Raw genomic sequence first — 21446 nt, 5'->3', positions numbered from 1 at the left:
TTGGCCTTGTTGCTCGGTTTATGCAAAACCCACATGAAAGTCATTGGAAAGCAGCTAAAAGAATACTTTGTTATGTTCAAGGTACAGTTCAGTTTGGGATTCATTACAATGCCGAAGCATCTCCTCTATTGGTTGGTTTCACTGATTCCGATTGGGCTGGTGACCCTGATGATCGGAAGTCTACTGCAGTTTATGTGTTCACTCTTGGTTCAGGACCTATTACATGGGCTTGCAAGAAACAAGGTGCCATTTCTCTTTCTTCAGCAGAAGCAGAGTATCGTGGTGACGTAGAAGCTAGTAAGGAAGCCTTGCGGCTTCGTCAGATCCTGTCAGAGTTTGGCTTTCAGCAGCAACATCCGACTACACTTTGGTGTGATAATCAAAGTGCCATTCAACTATGCAAAGATCCAGTCCAACATCAGCGCAGCAAACACATTGAACTGCACATGCACTTCATCGGAAAGCTCATTCACGACCATGTTCTTGAAGTGCAATATTGTTCAACAGATGATCAAGTTGCAGACATCTTTACAAAGGCTCTCACAGAGGCGAGGTTTACTAAACTTCGATTTATGGTTGGAGTTCAGGAAGTTGTCACTAAGGGGGGATAGGCTCTAGTGCCTCCTTCCTTCTCCTATTGTGTCATATTTGTAAATCCTTCAATCCTATCCCAAGTTGTTCTTAAGGGGGATGTTAGGATATTCCGACACATAGGAAATAGTTAAGTATAACTTGGTCTAGTATAGAGTTAGGTAAAGTGTGTTTCTTTACTATGTACATTTTGTAACTTACAATCCGACGGTCACGATATGTAGTGATCCGACGGTTCATTCTCTCCTCGGTATTACCGACACTTGATCCGTGGCTTAACACCCGATTGGTCCATGATCTCTATTTAAAGAGCATGGAGGGTCATTTGTAGGGTAACCGTCCATGAGAGAAGCTTATGTAAATTTTCATTCTTTTATTAATAAATTGCCTGAAGTGGCCGCGTTGGCTCAGGCCGTGGACTGTTTCCCTCTTTGAGGGTTTTAACCACGTCAAAAATACTGGTGTATTGATCTGTGATCTGTTTGTGAGCGGTGTCCTTTGGTGTTCTGTCTGAGGAACTTACCCTGTAAATTCCTACAGGTTTCTTTGATTTACCTCATCCTTTCTCTCCTAAGGAGAATGTTGCTTTTATCTTGCACTATTTTCCTTGCACCCTTCCCTTTGGAAAAGTCCTTTCTCCTTTGCCTTTCTCTCAAATGCAGTAGCTCCCCTTCCATGTCCTAAACCTACAACCAAGCTACTTTACGTAGATTCCATGCTAGAACTTTACCTTCTGAATTCCATGTGTCAGTTCCCATTATCAATATGTCCCACCAATAAATATCAAGTCATATCAACACCAATGTTCATAAATCATCGCACCTTAAAGGTCTTGATCCTTAATTACCTCACAACCCTCACTCTCAACCCCAATGTCATGCTTAACATCAAATGCGTACTCAAGGACAATCTATTTCTAACACGCCATACTCATCATGGCCTCTCTGAGATGAAACCATAGTTTAATGAGGGTTCATCCTAAACTAATGGTTCTAATTTGATTAATGCCATAGCCCAACACCTCCTCAAGAACTCTACCCATTAGAAGAACTTTTTAAATCAACTTTCCTTTCCTTCTAAGTTTTCACTTTCACAAAATATAGAGAACTCACTTACCCAACCTACTAAAATACAAATGATTGTGTACCAACCTATAGCAACTCAAATGATTGCATACCAACCTCTATCAAGCCAAGAGGTTGTGGCCCAAACTAACTCCCACAAAGTTCCATATAAATCACTCAAGCTATGACCACTATCCACGCTTCAACCCAATAATGGAACCAACCCTCTATTATCCCCATAAGCCAAGCCTTTAGCTCCATTAACTTAGGAACCTTTATTCTTGTTCCTCGAACTACATATGTGAATGTTCCTTCGAGATCTACCACTAGTAAACTTAAACTATACCACGTCCATGTGGCACATAATGTAGTCACAAGTCACAAAACAACCCAAAAGGGTGAAACCAAAAGTCTCCTCAAAATAATCAAAACCTTATCCAAGGTAATCAAAGCTCCAACCATTATACTCATAATGTGCCACCTAATTGACACAACCATTTTATGAACAATACGCAAGGGATCTAAATTGGGTGTCAATCCTTAAACTATTAGGTCCCTATACTACTAGTGTAACCCCTTATTGTTATTAGTACAACCCCCTTATTATATCGTTGTGCCCATGTAGTCCCCATATTGTTATTATTGTGCCCCATAGAAGCCCACTATTGTTATTATTGTGCCCTTACATTATTATTGTTATGTCGGCTCTGATTATATTATGACCCCTTAGACTCTCATATATAGAAAGGAGGTCTTGTCATTTGTATCATCCAAGAATTCTTCATTTGTGTAATGTAAAGGAGGTTGCCCCCTCGAAAAGGCTTATTTCTAAGGCATTCATCTATCTTTTCTATCTTTTTGTGAGCTGGTTTCATAACATTTGGTATCAGAGTTTTGGATTCTAGGGTTTCGCTGCTCCAAACAGGTCATCGTGGAATTTTCACAATAACTGTTTCGCTACGCAATTTGAGAAGCTAAAAAAAAAAACCATTTGAGAAGAAATCAGTCTAAACCTCGAGTCCAAATTTCAGATCTTGTCTCGCTATATTTTTGGAGATATGATCTGAGGAAATTAGGGTTTTTGCAAGGTCCAGAATTCCATCTCAAACAGGTCATCGTGGCATTTTCGCTATAATTTGTTTTCTACGAAGGTGCAGAATCTGAAAATAAAACGTATTTGAGCCGAAATTGTGGTGAAGCTTGGGCCCAAATTTCAGATCTTGTTTCGCTATATTTTTGGAGATACAATCCAAGACATTTAGGGTTTCTGCAGGCTCCCAAATTACATCCTAAACAGGTGACCTAGGGAAAATCATCATAACTATCTCTCTGAGCATCAGATTGAAATTTCGTAAGAAGTTACAGAAAGAGGACAGACTGTAGTTTTCTGTGTATCTTTTTCAGATCCGAAGGTCGAAACAATGACACGTGGCACTTCGTACAAGTTCGCTCTTCTGAAAAGGTATATAATCAAGTCATCTTAGGAGATTGTGCATAACTCCTTGGAGAATCCAATTTCAATCAGACTAGTGACATTGGAAAGAGGACGCATAGGGCTACTACAGGTCGCGATTTCAAAACTGGGAGATCCAAAATTACAGAGTTACAATCGTTTCAAGATCGAGCTCCTAAAATCAAGAAAAGGAGATATGAGGAATTTTGATGGCAATGATCCGGTAAATTGGATACTACAGATGGAGCAATATTTTGATCTACATGAGGTGCAATTGTTACAAAAGGTATGTATTGCATCTTCATATTTAGAACCGGATCAATTTTTATGGTATAAAGGGCTTTGTTATCGTAAACCACTTGTTACGTGGTCAATTTTCACGGAGGAAATGATAGCACATTATGAGGATACAAAGAGCAACACCTTCTTTAGCCAATTGATAAATCTCAAACAAAAGTGTTCAATGGCAGAGCACATTGAGGACTTTCAAAAATTGAATATAAGGGAAAATGATATTCTAGAGAAGCAGAGGATTGATGTCTCCATAGGGACTTTAAAGGATAACATTCAACATGAGGTTCGTCTTTAGGAACCTGATTCACTGGAGAAGGCATTGAGGTTGGCAAGAAAAGTGGAAAGCAAAATTATGGCAACAAGGAAGTCTACCCCTCACAACTATAAAGATGGAAGTGTTGTTTCTCCTAGCCTTCCACAACCTACAAGGTTGACACCACAACAATTGGAAGAAAAAAGAGCAAAAGGGCTTTGTTACAATTGTGATAACAAATACATTAAAGGTCATAAGTGTGCTGAGAAGAAATTATTTTACATTGATTGTGAAGAGGAGGAAGAAAAGGATCAAGAAACGTCAAAAGAAGAGAATATACACCAGGAACCAACCCCAAAGAAAGAAGAAATGAATCCGACCGTATCTTGTAAAGCATTGGCAAAAGTTACCACTCCTCAAACTCTCAAGATAGAGGGACATATCAAGAAAAAAAATGTCAAGATAGAAAGGCATATCAAGAGGAAAAATGTTCATGAAGTGAAAGATCACATCGAGCATCAAGAAATGAATCCGAACATATCTTGTAATGCATTGGAAGAAATTACCACTCAAACTATCAATAGAAGGACATATCAAGAAGAAAAATGCTCAAGAAGTGAAAAATCACATCGAGCATCAAGAAATGAATCCGAACATATCTTGTAATGCATTGGAAGAAATTACCACTCCTCAAACTCTCAAGATAGAAGGACATATCAAGAAGAAAAAGATTCAAGCAGTGAAATATCACATCGAGCATCAACAACAAGTTCTCCAACTTTTAAAGGATAACGCCACTTTGGTGCAGAATCGAATGAAACAACAAGCAGATCAACATTGCAATGAAAAAAGTTTTGATGTAGGCGATTCAGTATTTTTATGGCTACATCTCAAGCAAGCTATTTATGAGAAGGAAATGTTGGCAATACTACATGCACTTAAGAAATGGCGACCTTACCTAATGGGAAGAGACTTCAAGGTAAAAATGGATCATGATAGTCTTACATACTTTTTAGAACAAAGATTATCTTTAGAAAAACAGAAAAAATAGGTCACAAATATGTTGGGTTATGACTTTGAAATCATCTACAAAAAAGGGAAGCAAAATGTTGTTGTGGATGCACTCTCAAGAAAGGATGAGGATGTGGAAGCATTGTTTTGTGCTATTTCTATTATCCAACCAGATTGGATAAACAAAGCAAGGGATGAATGGAAGAAGGACGAAGAAGTGTGGCCACTCATTCAAAACTTGCAGAAGATCCCAGTTCAAACAATATTGCCAGAACTTGACGAGGAAGCAAAAATCATATTGGAACTTGGAGCAGTCATAGAAACAAGAACCCGACAGCTACGAAATCGATCAATTTCAGAGTATCTCATCAAGTGGAAAAACTTACCCGCTAAAGATTCCACATGGGAGGACAATAATTTTATACAGAAACATCAAGAACTACTCAAGCATTCAGGACAACCCTTTTTGAAGGAGGGGCATGTTAGGTCCCTATACTACTAGTGTAACCCCTTGTTGTTATTAGTACAAACCCCTTATTATATTATTGTGCCCATGTAGTCCCCATATTGTTATTATTGTGCCCCATAGAAGCCCACTATTGTTATTATTGTGCCCTTACATTATTATTGTTATGTCAGCTCTGATTATATTATGACCCTTTAGACTCCTATATATAGAAAGGAGATCTTGTCATTTGTATCATCCAAGAATCATTCATTTGTGTAATGTAAAGGAGGTTTCCCCCTCGAAGAGGCCTATTTCTAAGGCGTTCATCTATCTTTTCCATCTTTTTGTGCGCTGGTTTCATAACATAAACTCAACCCCTTGTCAAAGTGCCACCTTCAACTCAAGTTCACATCCCCAACAAATTTCAACAACACATGGGATTCTTTCCCTAACCAAGGTTACAATACAACTTTCTCACATCCTCAAAATCAAGGAGAAGACCCCTTTTAAAATATAAACCACACCCAAGATTCCATTTCAACACCTAATTCATTAAAGAAAAACCCAAGGACAAACCTTCTAAAAATCAAAAGGCTTCCTTTAACTAAACATCCTCAAGCCAAACCCATTTGGACATCCCTTCTTGCGAAGGCAAGGAACAAGTTCTTAAAATAAGAAGCATTCATTCTCTCACATCCTACTAGGTTGGATCTACCTGTAGGACTTGGCCCAAGACCTTCCCTGATGCTTCTTATCTATATCCCCCCTATCACTCAAGTCAACTTTCACACCACCCTTCCTATGACACATTCCAAACCTGTTTTGTCATTAATGACCTCTACTTCATGTTTGAATGCCCCTCATTAATGTCCTGCACTCCTTCCCTAACCAATATGACCTCCTCATACAAGCCCTTGCCAGTATTTCTCTTGAACTTATACTAATACAAGGACCCTCATCTTTTGACCCTTCCTCTATACCTTACATCATTGAACGTGCAACCAACATCACTATGATTTTCTTTATTCAAGTCCCCCATGACAATGGTCTCATTCAAAGAGAAAATTTTAACCCTACGTTTTGTCATCAAAATTGTCACCACAAGTATTTATCAAGTCGTTAGAAGTTGAAGGGTCTACCAAAGCTAACAAGACATCTCAAGGCTTCTACAAGCCAGAAGTGAAACCCATCAACACCACTCTATTCCCTCTTTACCCTAATGCCAAACACTACTACAAAGTTTTAAAGTGTTGAACCTCCCATAATGGAGAATGAAGTGATCTACAGCAAAACAGTAGAACTAGGGATGCTTGATGAGAAGTGAGAAGCACAACAACATCATCAAGCTTACCAAAATATGTTAATTTCTTATGTGAAGTCCAAATAACCACATTCTTTCATCATGGGTGATCAAGTCCTCAAACTAGATAATCTCTATGTCAAGAAAAGCATGTTCAATCCTAAATGGCTAGACTCCTACAACATATCTCAAGACTTAAGCAATGGAGCTTACCATCTCATTCATGTTGATGGCACCAAGGTGAACAATTAAACTAACATCATGCATCTCAAACACTATTTTGCTTGAGGGAAGCATTGCCCACCCCAAACTCAACTACAATAATTTTTGTGCACCCTCTTCATACCTCGAGTCCTTGTAAGGTCAGGCTTCATCAAGTTTGTCACTACATCATGGATTCTCACATCCACACCTTTGGTTACCACCTTGATTGTGATCTCTCCCACTCTAAATCTATCTTTCACTTATCTGCTATCCTAAAATCATTTTCCTTGTGGTACTTGTTACCCATAAAAAATGGGTAACCCTATAGGATAAAACTTTTCTCCTATCTTGGACAGCCATCCAGCCAGCAGCCATACATATTGCTTAGTGATGATGATATGCCACATTCCTCTACCATTTGCACGGGTCATACACCTCTCACCATCTGATGTTCCTCTTGAGTAAAGATGGCATACCACTTGGCAGGTATTTTAACCATTTTGCAATCAAATGCTCTTACTTAATGTTTTGGGAATTTTAACATGGATAAAGGGGTGATCTAGATGACTAAACAATCTTGATTGTAAATTTGTTCTCTCACCTTAACAAAGGGGTTAGCCTTTAGCCCTAGTCCAATGGGACCTCCTCTAAGGCCTTAGGGTTATAGGAGGGGCACTACTTGGGAAACTTAGATTGAAGTAGTGTGTCCATTACCATTCCATACCTAACACCCTTCATCATTCCCTTGATACCACATCCATCCTTCAAGTTAATTGTCATTGGGCTTGGCACTCAAACATCCAAATCCTTGAGTCAAGCCGAAAAAATTTACCCCGAAGGTTGATGCAGCTACAAGAAAGATAAAAGCATAAGGTGGCTACAACAAAACAGAAAGACAAGTTGAAATGCAAAAGATGGTCGGGACATAATTAGTGCATTTGAAAAAGCATAGCATGAGCTCTACCCCCCTCATTAGCCATCATGCGGTTCTTGAGCACTAGATGCTCCATCTCATCATAAGGAACCCTTACATGTCCCAACCCTAATGAGCAAGAAACCGACTCATCTTAAAGGGGTAAAAATGTTATATCATAAAAAGAAAGCTTGGACACCTAAGCTATGCTCCATATAAAAGAATTATCAAAAAAGAGGTAAAAGGCGCATCAAAGGGGTGGAAAAAGCAGGCTGAGGAAGGGAGTAACTCATGCATCCACGATTTCTCCCTCCATCACATCTATACACAGTGTATGTGGACCTCCATCAATTAGTCTCCTTGCCATGACACTTAGCCATGAAGTCATTCTCCTTCGTTGCCACCTATTGTCAATAACACCTATGAATTGAAGGGTTGACCTTAGAAATGTCACCTCTATCAATTTTTCATAGTCTTCTTAACTGATAATTACTTCTAATGATATTCATTTAAGTTCACATTTATCATTAAGCAATTACACAGAAAATCTTCAACAGTAAAACAACCATGACAATTGGATCATAAAGGGACAACCAAACAAGAAACACAAAGCATTTTGACCTTAGAAATGTCACCTCTGTTGATTTTTCGTAATCTTCTTAACTGATAATTGCTTCTAATGATATTCATTCGAATGCACATTTATCATTAAGAAATTACACAAAAAATCTTCAATAGTAAAACAAGAATAACAATAGGATCATAAAGAGACAGCCAAACAAGAAACACAAAGCATTTTACCCTGGGAAAACCCAACAACCTTTTCCTTAGAGGAATTATCTAGTTCAATAGAGATACATCTAGATCATAAAGTCAAACTGACTAGTAGCATGGTCACCCCTGGTCAAAATGCTTACAAGTAGCCTTTAGAAAACTGAGGACTATCTGTCCATAATTTCGTCATCTTATCTAGAGATTAGGTCTACTTAGAGTTTCGGCCTTCTTGCTCATAAATAGATCTACCTCAGAGCTCGGTCTTCCTTAGAGAATGTGACTCGGTTTGCCTCAATTTGATCTGCCTCAAAGCTCATATGAACAAAAGAGAAATCCATGAATTGTGTGTTTGAGGAGGAGGAGGAGTGGCATACTTATAGTGTTGATGAGGCCGAATGGTTTTGACCCTTTTTAGAGCCGAATTGATCTTATGGAGGACCGACCCACCTTTTTGGGGGCAAAAATAATTTAAATTTGAAAAATTATTTTCCCTCTCTTTTGTGCTGACATGAAGAACATGTCTTACATATATCATTATATATATTTCAAGGGCTAAAGTAAAATGACATGAAGAACATGTCTTACATAATTTAAGGACCAAATATTAATTATGAAGACCAACCATAACTGCAAAATTCAACAACCTCCCCTTAGGGGTTGGAAGCACCTAATAGGGTTGATTACCGAGCCACCTCTAACAAGGTAGGGAGCACTTTTACAAGACTTGGTCTAGTTAGATATTTGAAGGAGATCATGGTTTGAGGTATCACTATGCCCTTAACCATTAAATATAGTCCACTATGATGCATCGATGGTCATTATCTCTAGTGAGTGGTTGCTTTCACTTGAGTTTGAGATAGTTTTGTCAGGTGGTTTTACACAGAGCAGCTGAGGCCTTGAGGGCACACCTATTCCACTCCTAATCCACATGATGCTCGGGCCATACCTCACTTCCAAAGAGCATGATGACCTTGCAAATGCGGCATTGCCCTTCCACAACAAAGCATTGGACTTGATGATCCTAACAGTTGATTGACACCCTAGAGCACCCTCAGATGCCAAAACGCTGAGCTCACTATGCTTAGCATTGGAGATTCTTAATGATGTACCTAGCGGACCCAACATGCCCCCAAGCTAGCCTTGACACTATTTGATGGGCATGCCTTGATTCAAAGTCTAAATGATGATGATCATTCCCCAAGATGATTAGGGAGGGCCTATATTACCTCATGGAACCCTAACGCTGGAGAGAGAGTGCACCACGTTGTCTAGATGGCACTATGGACATGACACAGGGCACCCAAAGTTAGCTTTTGGATACATGGATATGTTTTGAGGCTTGATTTGAGGATCCTTCCTCAATTTATGGTTGATCATGATGATTGGAGATGCATCTAGCCCATATTTTGCACTTTTGGAGCCTTATTAGCCCTAAAAGGGCATGACGTCATGCTTAGAGAGGGATTTCAGCTCACATGTGTGGACAATTAGTGACATTTTGTTTTATTGAGCTATTGGGTTGGCTTGTAACCCATTTACTTCATGTCTACTCAAAATCAAACTTGTTATAGGGCTTTTAGTTGGATTAATGGATGTGATAGATCTCATATAAAAGGAGGATCACTCCATTCTATTTGTTTATCATCACTTATGGATTTTGACCTCCTTTAGAGAGCTTGATTAAGCCTTTTTACTACTCACTCGTCATGGAGATATGATCTTCTTGGAGCTATTTCTATTGGAGACTAATTTATGTATTGGAGATGTCCTTTTGGGATTGAAAGAAGGCAATTTCTTGGAAAAATTGTGAGTATAATTGTAGATTTTTTATGGTTTTTCATGCAATGAATATTTTCTTGGGTTTCTCTATTGTTCCATGTCTAAATGAATCTTTTTATTGGAAAATATTAGTTGATCATTGCATGTTAAATTTTATTTTCCTTGAATGCCATAGAAGACCTCCTAGAGAGCTTTCTACTTAATTTCTCCCCCCATAAAAAGATTGCTAGGGTTTACAAGTGAAAACTAGGGTCTTCCCCCTTACTCCGTGCATAGATTTGATGTCTCTTCAATTTAGCCCTAAAGACTCCATCACCCAAGTAGGGAAAGACACTGGAAATCCTTGTGATGGTCAAAATTCATAAAAATATTTTATCTTTTTCTTCCTCTTTAATCTTCCTAATCCCTTTAAGGCACGTTGTTAGGGATTGGGCATATGACTGAATTCAACTAAGGCCTTTTGAAGGGGGGCGTTGATGTTTTTTTAGCATGATCCCATTTTGATTGATCCTTTAATATCAAAATCTAGCCCTTTTCATGGTGGAATTTGCCCTAATAAGGCTGACATCATCAACACTAGGAACTTTGTGCCCTACAAAACCCTAACTCTAATATAGGCTTCAACTTGGGGCTTATTTTGAAGGTTTGTCATTCCCTTTTGTTTATTTCATCATTAAACAAACCTCTTATTCATGCTTGCATGCCTAGATACTCCTTTGTTGAACTACATCTTGAAACCCTAGGCATCAAGTATCTTTTTAAGGCTTTGTTTATGGTACATTATTCCTATAAATACAAAATTGTGCCTTTGTCCATTGAAGAAGTGCCCTGCTTAACCTTTCAGATATATCAACTGGAGTTAATTGACCTAGAATATCCTTTAGGTGAAGACTGGGAAGCCCCCTGTGTGGTGAAATTCCACTAAAGATCAAGGGGAGGATTGTTGAGGTGATAGTGGCAATCCACTTCATTGTTGCGTCTTGGTTTGGCTCTTATCATGTGAGGACGCTCACAAGGCCTACTAGATTTTGAGGCAATAGTACCCATGAGTCCTTAGCATCACCAAGATTTTGCACCTTCATTGATAACTAGTGATCCATGATATTGTAAGTTAAGACTTCTTTTCCTTAGCCCTTGGTTTATTTTAATGAGAGGCAAAACTCCCATGGCTTTAACCTAAATCAATCACACTGAAAATTTGGATGTCCAATGCCTCTCCCTATTTTACATCATGTGATTTTAGTAGATAAGTCCCCTCTTTCGTGGCTTTGGGCATCTTATCCATACACCACCCATGGATGATGTCACAATCTTGAGTGATGGATCCTACTCTTAGCGATTGACTCCACTGCATGTGTATGACAAAATAAGCTCCATCCCATTACTAATTTATTAGCACGATTGCCTTAATCTTGTTGCTTTCCTAGATAGGCTCAAAATCTCTTGACAATGCTTCATATGAGTGCCTAAATTGCCTAGGAATCTCCATCATAACACTTCCAAATAATTCTCTTAGTCTTTTATTTTTTTTCCATGGGCAATCAAAAAAATCGTAATTACATTATATAGAAAAAGAAATTACATTCTATAGATGCCAATTCCTTTAGTTTTTGTGGAAGAGAAGCATCAATTTAAATGGTCAATCTTTGCAGTGGCCTTGTCATGCTTCAAACTTGTGTGTCCTCAACTATGTTGCAAGAAGCTTGGCTCCCCTTGTGTATCAGCCACATCTCTGTATCGAAACTCTGAAACACAACTGAAACGTGTTTCCCTTTATCTTTCCTTTTCATCCATTTACTTACATTTTTAAGGTTACAAATAATTGTTTCAAGATGTTTCAGAGTGGTTCCAACCTTATCGGACTTCATATGGAGAAAGTAGAATTTCATATCCCATTCAAAATTCAACAAAATTAACAATTTTCAAGATTTTAGGATTGGTAGGATTGTAGCATTTTCATTAGATTCTATCATGTATGAAGGTATGGAATTGGCAGTTAATCAAGAGCACCAAGCCCTTTATGTACCTCAATGTTAGTGATATTTCTTGTTGGACTCCTCTATCATGTCCTTAGCAAAAATGTACCCTTCACTCAAACCAAAATCATTGATTAGGCATGCTAAGATTTTCGTACCATATTTTAAAGCTTGGATTAGGTAGTTTCATCAAAATTGGGTGGTGTTGATTGATGTCCCTAGAGGATTGAGGTAGAGGAAAAAGGTGATACTAATGATGATGATCCCAATATAAGCGATGGTGGAACATTGCTTGTCATTTATGTTGTCATTTAAATGTTCTTGCTCACTTATTCAAATTGATTTCTTTCCAGGTTTCAATATAATGTGCTCTCTCTCTCTCTCTCTCTCTCTCTCTCTCTCTCTCTCTCTCTATATATATATATATATATATATATATATATATATCACATTTCGTCGTTTCCAAATTTTTGGGGGGTCATGTTTCTAGTGCATGTTCGTATCAGAAATGCATACCCATTTCCCCATACATGCAACATAGGTCCTCAACCTTTGTCAATGGTACAAGCCTCTATCTACAACCCAACACACTCTTGATGGCACAAGCCTCTATCTATAACTCACCACACTCTTGATGGGAAAACCCTCACCTTCCATGAGTAGCTAGGCTTGCTTACTCCATGTGTGTTCACTAGCAAGGGGAAGCTCCATGGTTTTGATGGAAGGTTTCAATAGTTTTGTCCCATCATTACTTTAGGTTAATACTTCTTACTCACGATTAAATAGATTTCACGATGAAGGGCCTCACTCACATAGCCTCGCTCAGGGCATTCAGGTCATGGGCATGGTATCCAACACTTTTGTTTACCCTTGCCACCTACATTCAAAATGCATAAATCCTTTCCTTTCTTGCTCAAGGCACACAACCTATATGGCATTCACAAGTGCAGTTATGCTTCTAGAGATCTCCCAACATTTGTTTCTTGCCTATTGTACATCCTAGCTACACAAGCCCCACCCTATGTTGCAATGTACTATGGTCCTCTAGTTGGGCACTTGTTATGCTCGTTTCTTATTCAATTTTTTTCATAATTATGGTACGTATTGATTTCTAGAATGAGTACATGTGTTTTACATATATTTGGCCATCGAATTCAATTATTATATGTGACTTTAGGTTGTGATTGCTTCAGCTATTTTTATGTATGTTTATTTGACTTGTATTTATTTAATAAATTACTTAATGAATTAACATCAAACAAATAGAAAAGCTAAGGCATCCATTTGACACACATGAGATAAATGAAAATTGATACATTTTCATTAAATCATAAAAATCCATAGTACATACAAATGGGATTAACCCAATTCAAAATTGTAGCTTAGTGGCCAAAAAATACCCCACAACACACATAAAGAGATAATAAGACATCATTGTATCTTACAGGAAGATCATGCCTCCACCTTTGCCTCTATCACACCTCCCACACTAGAGGCTCTACATGTTATTTCCCTCAACCTAGTCATGGCTTCACGCTCATGAAGCCTCTAGTCCTAGTCTCGCCTACGAGTCAAACCTACAATCTCCCCGCGCAAGTGGGCAATCTCTTGTCGTTGTTGTTGGATGGTCTCCACGGCCCTCTGGACACGTGAAAATACCCGTGCATCCTCTCGAAATGGTGGCACTGGCACCACTCGCACCTCTACCTCATCTACCCACAAGCTAGTGGTCATCCACTCAAGGAAGGTCCCAATGTCATCAATTGTGTATTGTCGCAATCCTATACACACAAACATTACCACATTAGTATTTTGCTTTGATCAAAGGAAAAATATGCAAGCACTTTATGGAAAACATACATATTTTTTTTTCTCACCTGTCAAGTCCTCAGAGGCCACCTCTCGTCTTTGCCTTACATGAGGCACTTCTTCCACTTGCTCACCTCCTAAGGGTGCAACCTGCTCTAGCCTTTGATGATGGGTCATTGCCACCCTCTCCTCGATCCTCCTTTGTTGCGCCACTGGGTGCACCATCACATGGTTATCTCGATTACGCAACCGCCCCCTAACCTCTGTCCTGTCAAACCAAGGACGCATTTTTCGATCCTCTTGCCACTCCACACCCTGATATGGCTCCCATACAATGTCATCAACTTGGATATCCACCATACGAGTAATCTCTCGCCTCCCTATAGCTGCCCGACGCCGATCCTCTGAGTCCCATCGAAGGAGTCGTGCCTGATGCCCTTGTATCTGTGTGGGGACCCCACTCCTCAATGGCGGGAAGTGCTCCCACACCCATGCTTGTAACATTGAGGTGCATGCCAATCCACCCCCTTGGTTCCGACGAACCCTCGACAACTGCTCATATACTCGAGCGAGTACATATCCGCCCCAATCATATGTCTCTCCCCTCAAACAACCACGAACCAACATGTACGTCTCTACAGGTAGTAAACCTGTCGTCTGGCTCTGTATCAACCTCGACTCCATCACTGCCATTATAACCTTCTTCAAGTTGCCGCAACCTAGAAGGCCATGTCGTATCAAGTTAACCCCTTGCTTGTTCCCAGGTTCCAACCTGTCCATCGGGTCCTGCTCTGTCAACTCAGCCCACGCTAGATCATAGTCATCTGGCACAGTGTATGTTGGTGTTGCCCCTGTAACAGGCACTCCCAAAAGCCTATAAATGTCCTCCAATGTGATCGTCATGTGAGCATGTGGAAACCTGAACATATAGGACACATCATCCCAATACCCAATCACCTCTCTACATAAGGCCTGATCAAACCTGCAAAGTCGTGTCTGACTAGCCCTGTACAAGCCACATCTCCTCAAGGTATCCTTCTCTATAGCCAATAGCCCGGCTGCCATTTCCTGCATCCACATGTAGTTCCTCTCACGATTGGCCATTGTACCAATCTCCTCAAACTGCCATTGTAGCTGTTCCTCTTCCTCTGGCTCCTGTAGTTGTTCCTCCTCTAGCTCCTACAAATGACAAATATATATGTTAGTTTTCTACAATTTTTTGAAATTTGCATAAAAATTTAGAATTTCCTATGCTCTACATATAGTTAGTTTCCCTAACATTACTATTTTTTCCCTAACAATCATAGTACAAATATAACCAGCAATTAGTTCCGGTTGGCTCCTGTCAACCAAACCATTGTTGATGGTCATTGTTGCATAAGTAAAAACAAATAGAACCACAATTACAACTCATAATTTGTTGTGCAGAGAAATTGTACCATGTGCCACAAAACCCTCATTTCCCCTTCTTGCCTTTGGTCAACTTTGCCATTAGCTTTGCAAATTGGACTCATTGTGCAACAATTTTCCACAAGTAATCCTTTGGTATCCATTTCATCTTGATTCAAGGACAAATTCATGAGGAACTTGACCCAATGATTTTCCAAACGAAAAATGAGGGCACATGGGATATGGGCAAAAAAATTTCAAAATTGATGTGACTTTAGGTGAAGGGAACTACCTCATCTCAATGATCCTAGTACTCTCTCACCATAGTTTCTCTCCAGATACGATTCTATCACTGTATGCTACTGGTGTGAGTTCCTGTCACTCTTGTAACTATCAGTGAAAAGTAAAATGATTATATTTATGGCTGGTATGGATTTATTTTCAGTCAGTGTGATGCCAAAAAGGAGCTATGATAAGTGGCTAATTCGCTACAGTGGATGCCAATGTGTTCTAATTCATTGATGGCTGACATGGATTAATTTTCTGCAGGTGTGATGCATGGAAGGGCCTGTCATAGGAATTTTATTTGTTCTAGTAGATGCCAACATGTTTTCAGTTTCACCTATAATAGGTGGAGCACATACTTCATTAATGGCTGGTATGTGATCTATAATTCAACAAGTGTGATGCGCAAGAGGACCTGTGATCGGTAGCTGATTTGTTCCAATGTATGCCAATGATTGATGCCTGTTGTAGAGATGCTTTACCATTTGATTTCCTGCTAGTTTTCAAAGTCCAAGAGAGGCTGACTCATTTTGTGATATATTGATGATTATTCGCTGATCTGTTTTGGACCTTGGTAGAGTGGTAGTTCAAGGGTTTAGATGAATGGTGGCCTTGCTCAACTTCAATGATTGTTGTAGATGGAGGAAGCTGCCGGTATTTTCCCTTGGCACAATATTGATTGTACATCTTGTACATTTCTGAGAGAGATTAATCACGGATGTGATAGCTTGTGTGAAGCTAAGCTATTGGTGATGTTGCATGTTGAAGTTGTAACTAGGTTCAGTCTTCATAATTATGATATTGTAAAAAGTCAAAAAAAATGTATTTGAGTCAGAAGAAAATTGAATTTTTAAATATGATTTTGTGTCTCCAAGTTGACCAAGTCGGCCTGCCCAAAGGACGCATCCCTTTGCATGAACGAACAAGTATATATTGGCATCTATTCTCCATCACTTGGCAAGAATTCGGTGCTCTTCTGTGGAGAAGTAATTCAGTATCTGAGAAACACTCTTCTGTGATGATACGAGCTTGCTAAGGTTTTACATTTCTGTGAGAAGGGAAGTTACATGAGGACCATTATCTCTGAAGAAAGCGAGCCACAGGAGAGCTGCTATCTCTGTGAAATGCGAGCTGTAAGGAGGGCTGTAATCTCTGTGAAATGCGAGTTGCAGGAAGGGTCATAATCTCTGTGGAATACAAGCCATCTAAGACACTCTTATCTCTGTGGGACATGACATCTAAAGACAGGCATGTGGCAGACTTATTGAAGGCAGAATTTGCGCTATGGATGGAGGGCTGACTTGGCACTTGGGTTACTAGTCAGTTTATCTATGACTTGGATTTCTCCTGTTGACTAAAGACTCTATAAGGAAAGGATTGATGGGTTTTCCCCTTGTGGGTTTTGCCCTGGCCTCTGGCCTAATTTCTGGTGTTCCTTGTCTTTTTGTGCATTGTATTTGTATAATTGCTTGATGACCTAATGAATGAAGTAAATGGTAAATGGAAAACATATATAAACAATCACAAGTAATTATCTTGATTGGAAATTCTAGATTTCACTTGAATTTTAAATGACATCAGAGCTAGTTTCAAGAAATCAATTTATTAAGGCTATACAAGCAAGATACACCTGCGAAAGTCTCTAAGGAAGAAATCAAGGGCTAAAATAAGTCTTCTCTCTCTCACTCAAGGTCTATTCTAGTCCAAACACTAGTCTGAGTTCTGTGACCACTGAAGAAAAAGATCCTAAGTCTGCTGCTCCTACGAAAGAGGTACAAAAGTCTGTCTTTGTCCAAATTTGGAAGCCATTCAAGATCTGGTCATTAGGCCGAGTTCTGGAGGAGTATACCAAGTTCTATTTCTGTTATCATAGGTTTATAATTGGTCCAAATCTCAAGCTGTTACAGACCTGCAACTAGGCCGCAGTCTGAAGCTTCGTCAGGTTTGTAATCTTGACCGAATTCTGAAATCCGAGACTCAGAAGTGCAGACATCCGAGCCCTGACCTCTGTGGTATGGTGAGAGGATCAGCAATATGACCCAGGTTCCTCTACAAGCTGATGAGGATCCAAGTTCCTAATGGTGATCCGTGTTCTCTCTGCTATGCTGGGCCAAGTTCCCTGAGTTATGGTTCTGTGAAAGCAACAAGCAAAAATCTGGTGAAATCCGAGTTAGCTCTTAAGACAAGTCATCTCTGTATTGTGTTACCTCTAATCCAAGGTAATTGAGGTTAGAGGTCCGAATTTTTCTACAGAAGTTGCAATAAGAAAGAGGATACTTGTATACAGATTATGGAATGGCTTGAACTCCTCCTTATTTGGCATCCAAAGCCTGTAGCATCCTAGTTGAGTGATCTCGTAGCATCCAAGCTCCTAACTACGAAATAACTTATTTCATGACGATGATCTGAACCCCTTAATGATGAGCCTAGATCTGTCCAAAGTTCTAAGTCAAGTTCTAACCAAGTCCGAGCCTCTTTTGGAGCACAGTCCGAACTTCCTTTGAGATTATCTGTGGAATGATCCAAAATTCTATAGCATGACAGTGATGCAGATAGAGCTTCCTTGTAATATGGCAGCAATCTGTTAGTCCTTCTTTTAGTCTGACAAGTAGAGCAGTCCGAGTCTCCAGATTCCTCAAATGATATTAAGGCGTGATTGAAGACTTAAACAAATGTGTTTCTATGCAAGTACTCAACAGCATCAAGTTGAACGTGGACCTATACGAAGTTTAGCAAAGCTATGTTTGAAATGACTGATGACATCATCTCAATTCTGTTTGTGGCTCAAAGCAAGATTTAGCAACATTATACTAATGAAAAGATACTTGAAGAATGGCATTTGATCTTGACGAGGATGCAAAGCGTTGACTAGAAAGTCATGAGTTAAAACTTAAGATCATCTACAAAAAGACTGAATCCTCCTTGAAGAACTCTTCTATCTTGACCCTATAAAGATATGTTCTTGAATGGGTCTACTTGTTACTTCTACCATTCACCTAAATTGATAAAATCCATTAGCTGCATCTTGAAGTGAAGAACACGTCTCTCAGAACAAAATATTGCTGCTATTATCACTTGGTTTGAAAAATCCAAGGATAATCCTTGAGTGATAATGATAATGAATTTCATTTCTAGGGTTTTGGCATCAATTGAAAATCTAGGGTTTGTAAACCCTAGAATGCAAAAGGGTTTCAATAAGAAAAAATCTAGGGTTTATACCCTAGGAGTGATCATTTCTGCTGAAAGAAGAAACCCTAGTCTATGCAAGAAAGGTGTGACATCACGTTGATGCTTAGGACAAGGACGATGAAGTTACAAAATGAATGCAAGAAGGCTAAGATTAAGAGGGAGTTGACATTCTTTTATAATTCTCAAAAGCTCCTAGTGAGGATTGCAAGTCAATGACAAGAATTGCCTAGACTTTGGTAGCAGATGGAAGAAGTGGAAGAACAAAGCAAAGCAAGAGGACTTTCCAAAATTTCTATTTAAAGGAAATTATAATACCCAAGTACAGAGGGAGCAGTTGTGAAGAAAGTATTGTCTTCAGAGGAAGCAATCAAAAAGCCTTTTTGACCCCAGAGAAAGTTGACCTCAAATTCCTAGATGATGGATAGTCAGTGTGAGAGGGAGCATCTAGTTTGGGTATCCAAAAAGCATTTGTGATCTAGTGAAGGGAACATAATAGTCTATGGTCGAGCCAAGATGTGTTGCTCAACATGTGTTACCAACATGGTACAGTTGGTCATGAATGTTTTGAGAAATACAATTGCAAACTTAGCTTGGGCTTGTAGAGATTACCTCTCTCATTGAGAGGGAGAGTTGTTGAGATGGACATTCTCCATGTGTCTTCATGACCTTGGTTGGAGAGTGGTCCAATATTCTCCCTGTGTCATCTTGACCTTGGTTGGAGAAGTTCTCCCTATGTCATTATGACCTTGGCTGGAGAATGGTTTGAAAGATTGGATAGCATCATGGACTAACATTCTTCATGTGTCTTGTACTTTGACCTAATTAGGGAGGTTATCCCTGTGTCAAGTACATAGACCTTGGTTGAAGAATGGTCCAGTGGACTGACATTCTTCCTATGGTCCAGTGGACTGACATTCTTCCTATGGTCCAGTGGACTGACGTATGGTGACCTGATTAGGGTTGTAGTCTCTGTGTCCCTTTGACCTGATTAGGGAGAATGGTCTTGTGGACAGACATTTTCTAGTGTCATTGTATAGTAACCTGATTAGGGTTGTAGTCCCTATGTCACTTTGACCTGTATTTGAAAATGGTTCAACAAAGGATAGTCATTCTCTCCCTGGCATTGTATAGTGACCTGATTAGGGAGGTTATCCCTGTGTCATTTTAACTGGATTAGAGAGAATGGTCCTAGAGGCTATAGCCCCCCCAGCATCATGCCTTGATTTCTTTCTAGAGTGAGCTTGCTTTTCCATACGTCAGGGCTATGTCACAAGGTTTGCCGAATTTGAACCTTGAGGTTCGAATTTCGGCGAACCCGAAAAAAAATTCAAATTCGTTCAGGTTCGGGGAACTTGATAGTTGAACCTAAAATTTGAACCTCAACGAATTTGAACCTGATAGTCGAACCTCAAATTCGAACCTCAATGAATTCGAACCTGAAGGCAAACCTAAAGATGAACCTGAAGCCCAATTTTATAATTTAAAAAGGGGTTCAAGGCAATGTTTTAAAACTCCGACTCCGACTCTGACTCCGACTCCGACTCGGTATCGACTCGGCCGGCTCGATTTCAATGACTCGGTCGTTGTAAAAAATACATTAAATATTTATTTTTTATAAAAACACATAATTTTAAAGATTTTCATTCATGTTTCCAAACACACAGCATTAGAATATAGATAGAAGACAACATATTATCAAAGTAGGCTCATGAATATATCCATTATATCAAAATGGCACCCAGTGCATTGTCCAATACATACACGATGATGATATAGAGATCAAAACAAAAACAAATAACCAAGGAGGCTATAAATGGCCTCTACAACAAAACTCTGTGACCAGTACTACTGGCTACTGCTAGAGTTGCCAACATCATCTGGCTCAGTGTTACTTGGGAGCGAGAGCGAAAGTGGGGAGCAAGAGCGAAAACGGGAGCTGGAGCGACATTTTCAGAAGCTCCTGGTTTGGGAGCGAATCCTGGAGAAGTTCGACAACCAATGTCACTAACATCAACGTACAAAGAGGGATTGGTGCTCTTGGTTAAATACGAGTTCCATACCCTAATACATGACAAAATTCAATGGAAACATTGCAATCCTCCAATCCTGAAATTCTGAAAATCTGATAAGTCTGCTGAATTTTGAATGAAATCTAAAATTCTACTTTCTCCATATGAAATCCAATGAGGCCGGAACCACTCTCAAACATCCTGAGTCATTTCATGGTAATGTTAAAAATTTAAGTAAAAGGATGAAAATGAAGATTAAGGAGAATGTCACTTTTACTTTAAGAATTTAACATTACCATGAAATTTGAGTAGCATATCAATACTAGGAGAGGTGAATGGACCCCAAATAGCACTTAACCAATTTAGAAAACACCTTGGAGTCCCCAACAATCAGCTAAATGTTAAAAAGTTCAAAAAAAATTAGAAAAATCGTTGTTTTTTGTGGGGACTGGCTAGATTTAATGACTCGGCCGAGTAGATGTGGAAACGGCCGGGTTGACCGAGTCATGATTGACTCGGCTGAGTCATGCAATAACTCGGCCGAGTCAGTGATGACTCGGCCTCCCGAACTGGTTTTTCTGCCGAGTCATAAAATTCTTCAATGACTCGGATCAACTCGGCCGTTTCGGATTCAATTCGGCCGAATTTTAAAACTATGGTTCAAGGTTAGATTTCGGGCGGTTTTTGTCAGTTGTTTTAAGGTTT

At 39.4% G+C, this 21446-nt stretch overlaps 1 protein-coding gene across 1 annotated transcript in view; it reads right to left on the bottom strand.

The window, feature by feature from the left end:
• Window positions 1-13359: 13359 nt before the first annotated feature.
• LOC149255268 (uncharacterized) overlaps window positions 13360-21446 on the bottom strand; it is a 90093-nt gene continuing 82006 nt past the window's right edge. The window contains exons 3-4 of the mRNA XM_089460434.1: window positions 13938-15048; window positions 13360-13841 (exon numbers count right to left, since the gene is read on the bottom strand). Coding sequence (XP_089316560.1) covers window positions 13615-13841; window positions 13938-15048 — 1338 coding nt within the window. The 3' untranslated portion in view covers window positions 13360-13614. The remainder of the gene's footprint in view (window positions 13842-13937; window positions 15049-21446) is intronic.

This window comes from Pinus tabuliformis, chromosome 7 (genome assembly GCF_031772625.1).
Source record: "Pinus tabuliformis cultivar Carrire ecotype Pingquan chromosome 7, CPIR1, whole genome shotgun sequence".
NCBI classification, from domain to species: Eukaryota; Viridiplantae; Streptophyta; class Pinopsida; order Pinales; family Pinaceae; genus Pinus; species Pinus tabuliformis.
Note: the sequence above shows the minus strand (reverse complement) of the source record. Positions and strands in the feature narration are given on the sequence as shown.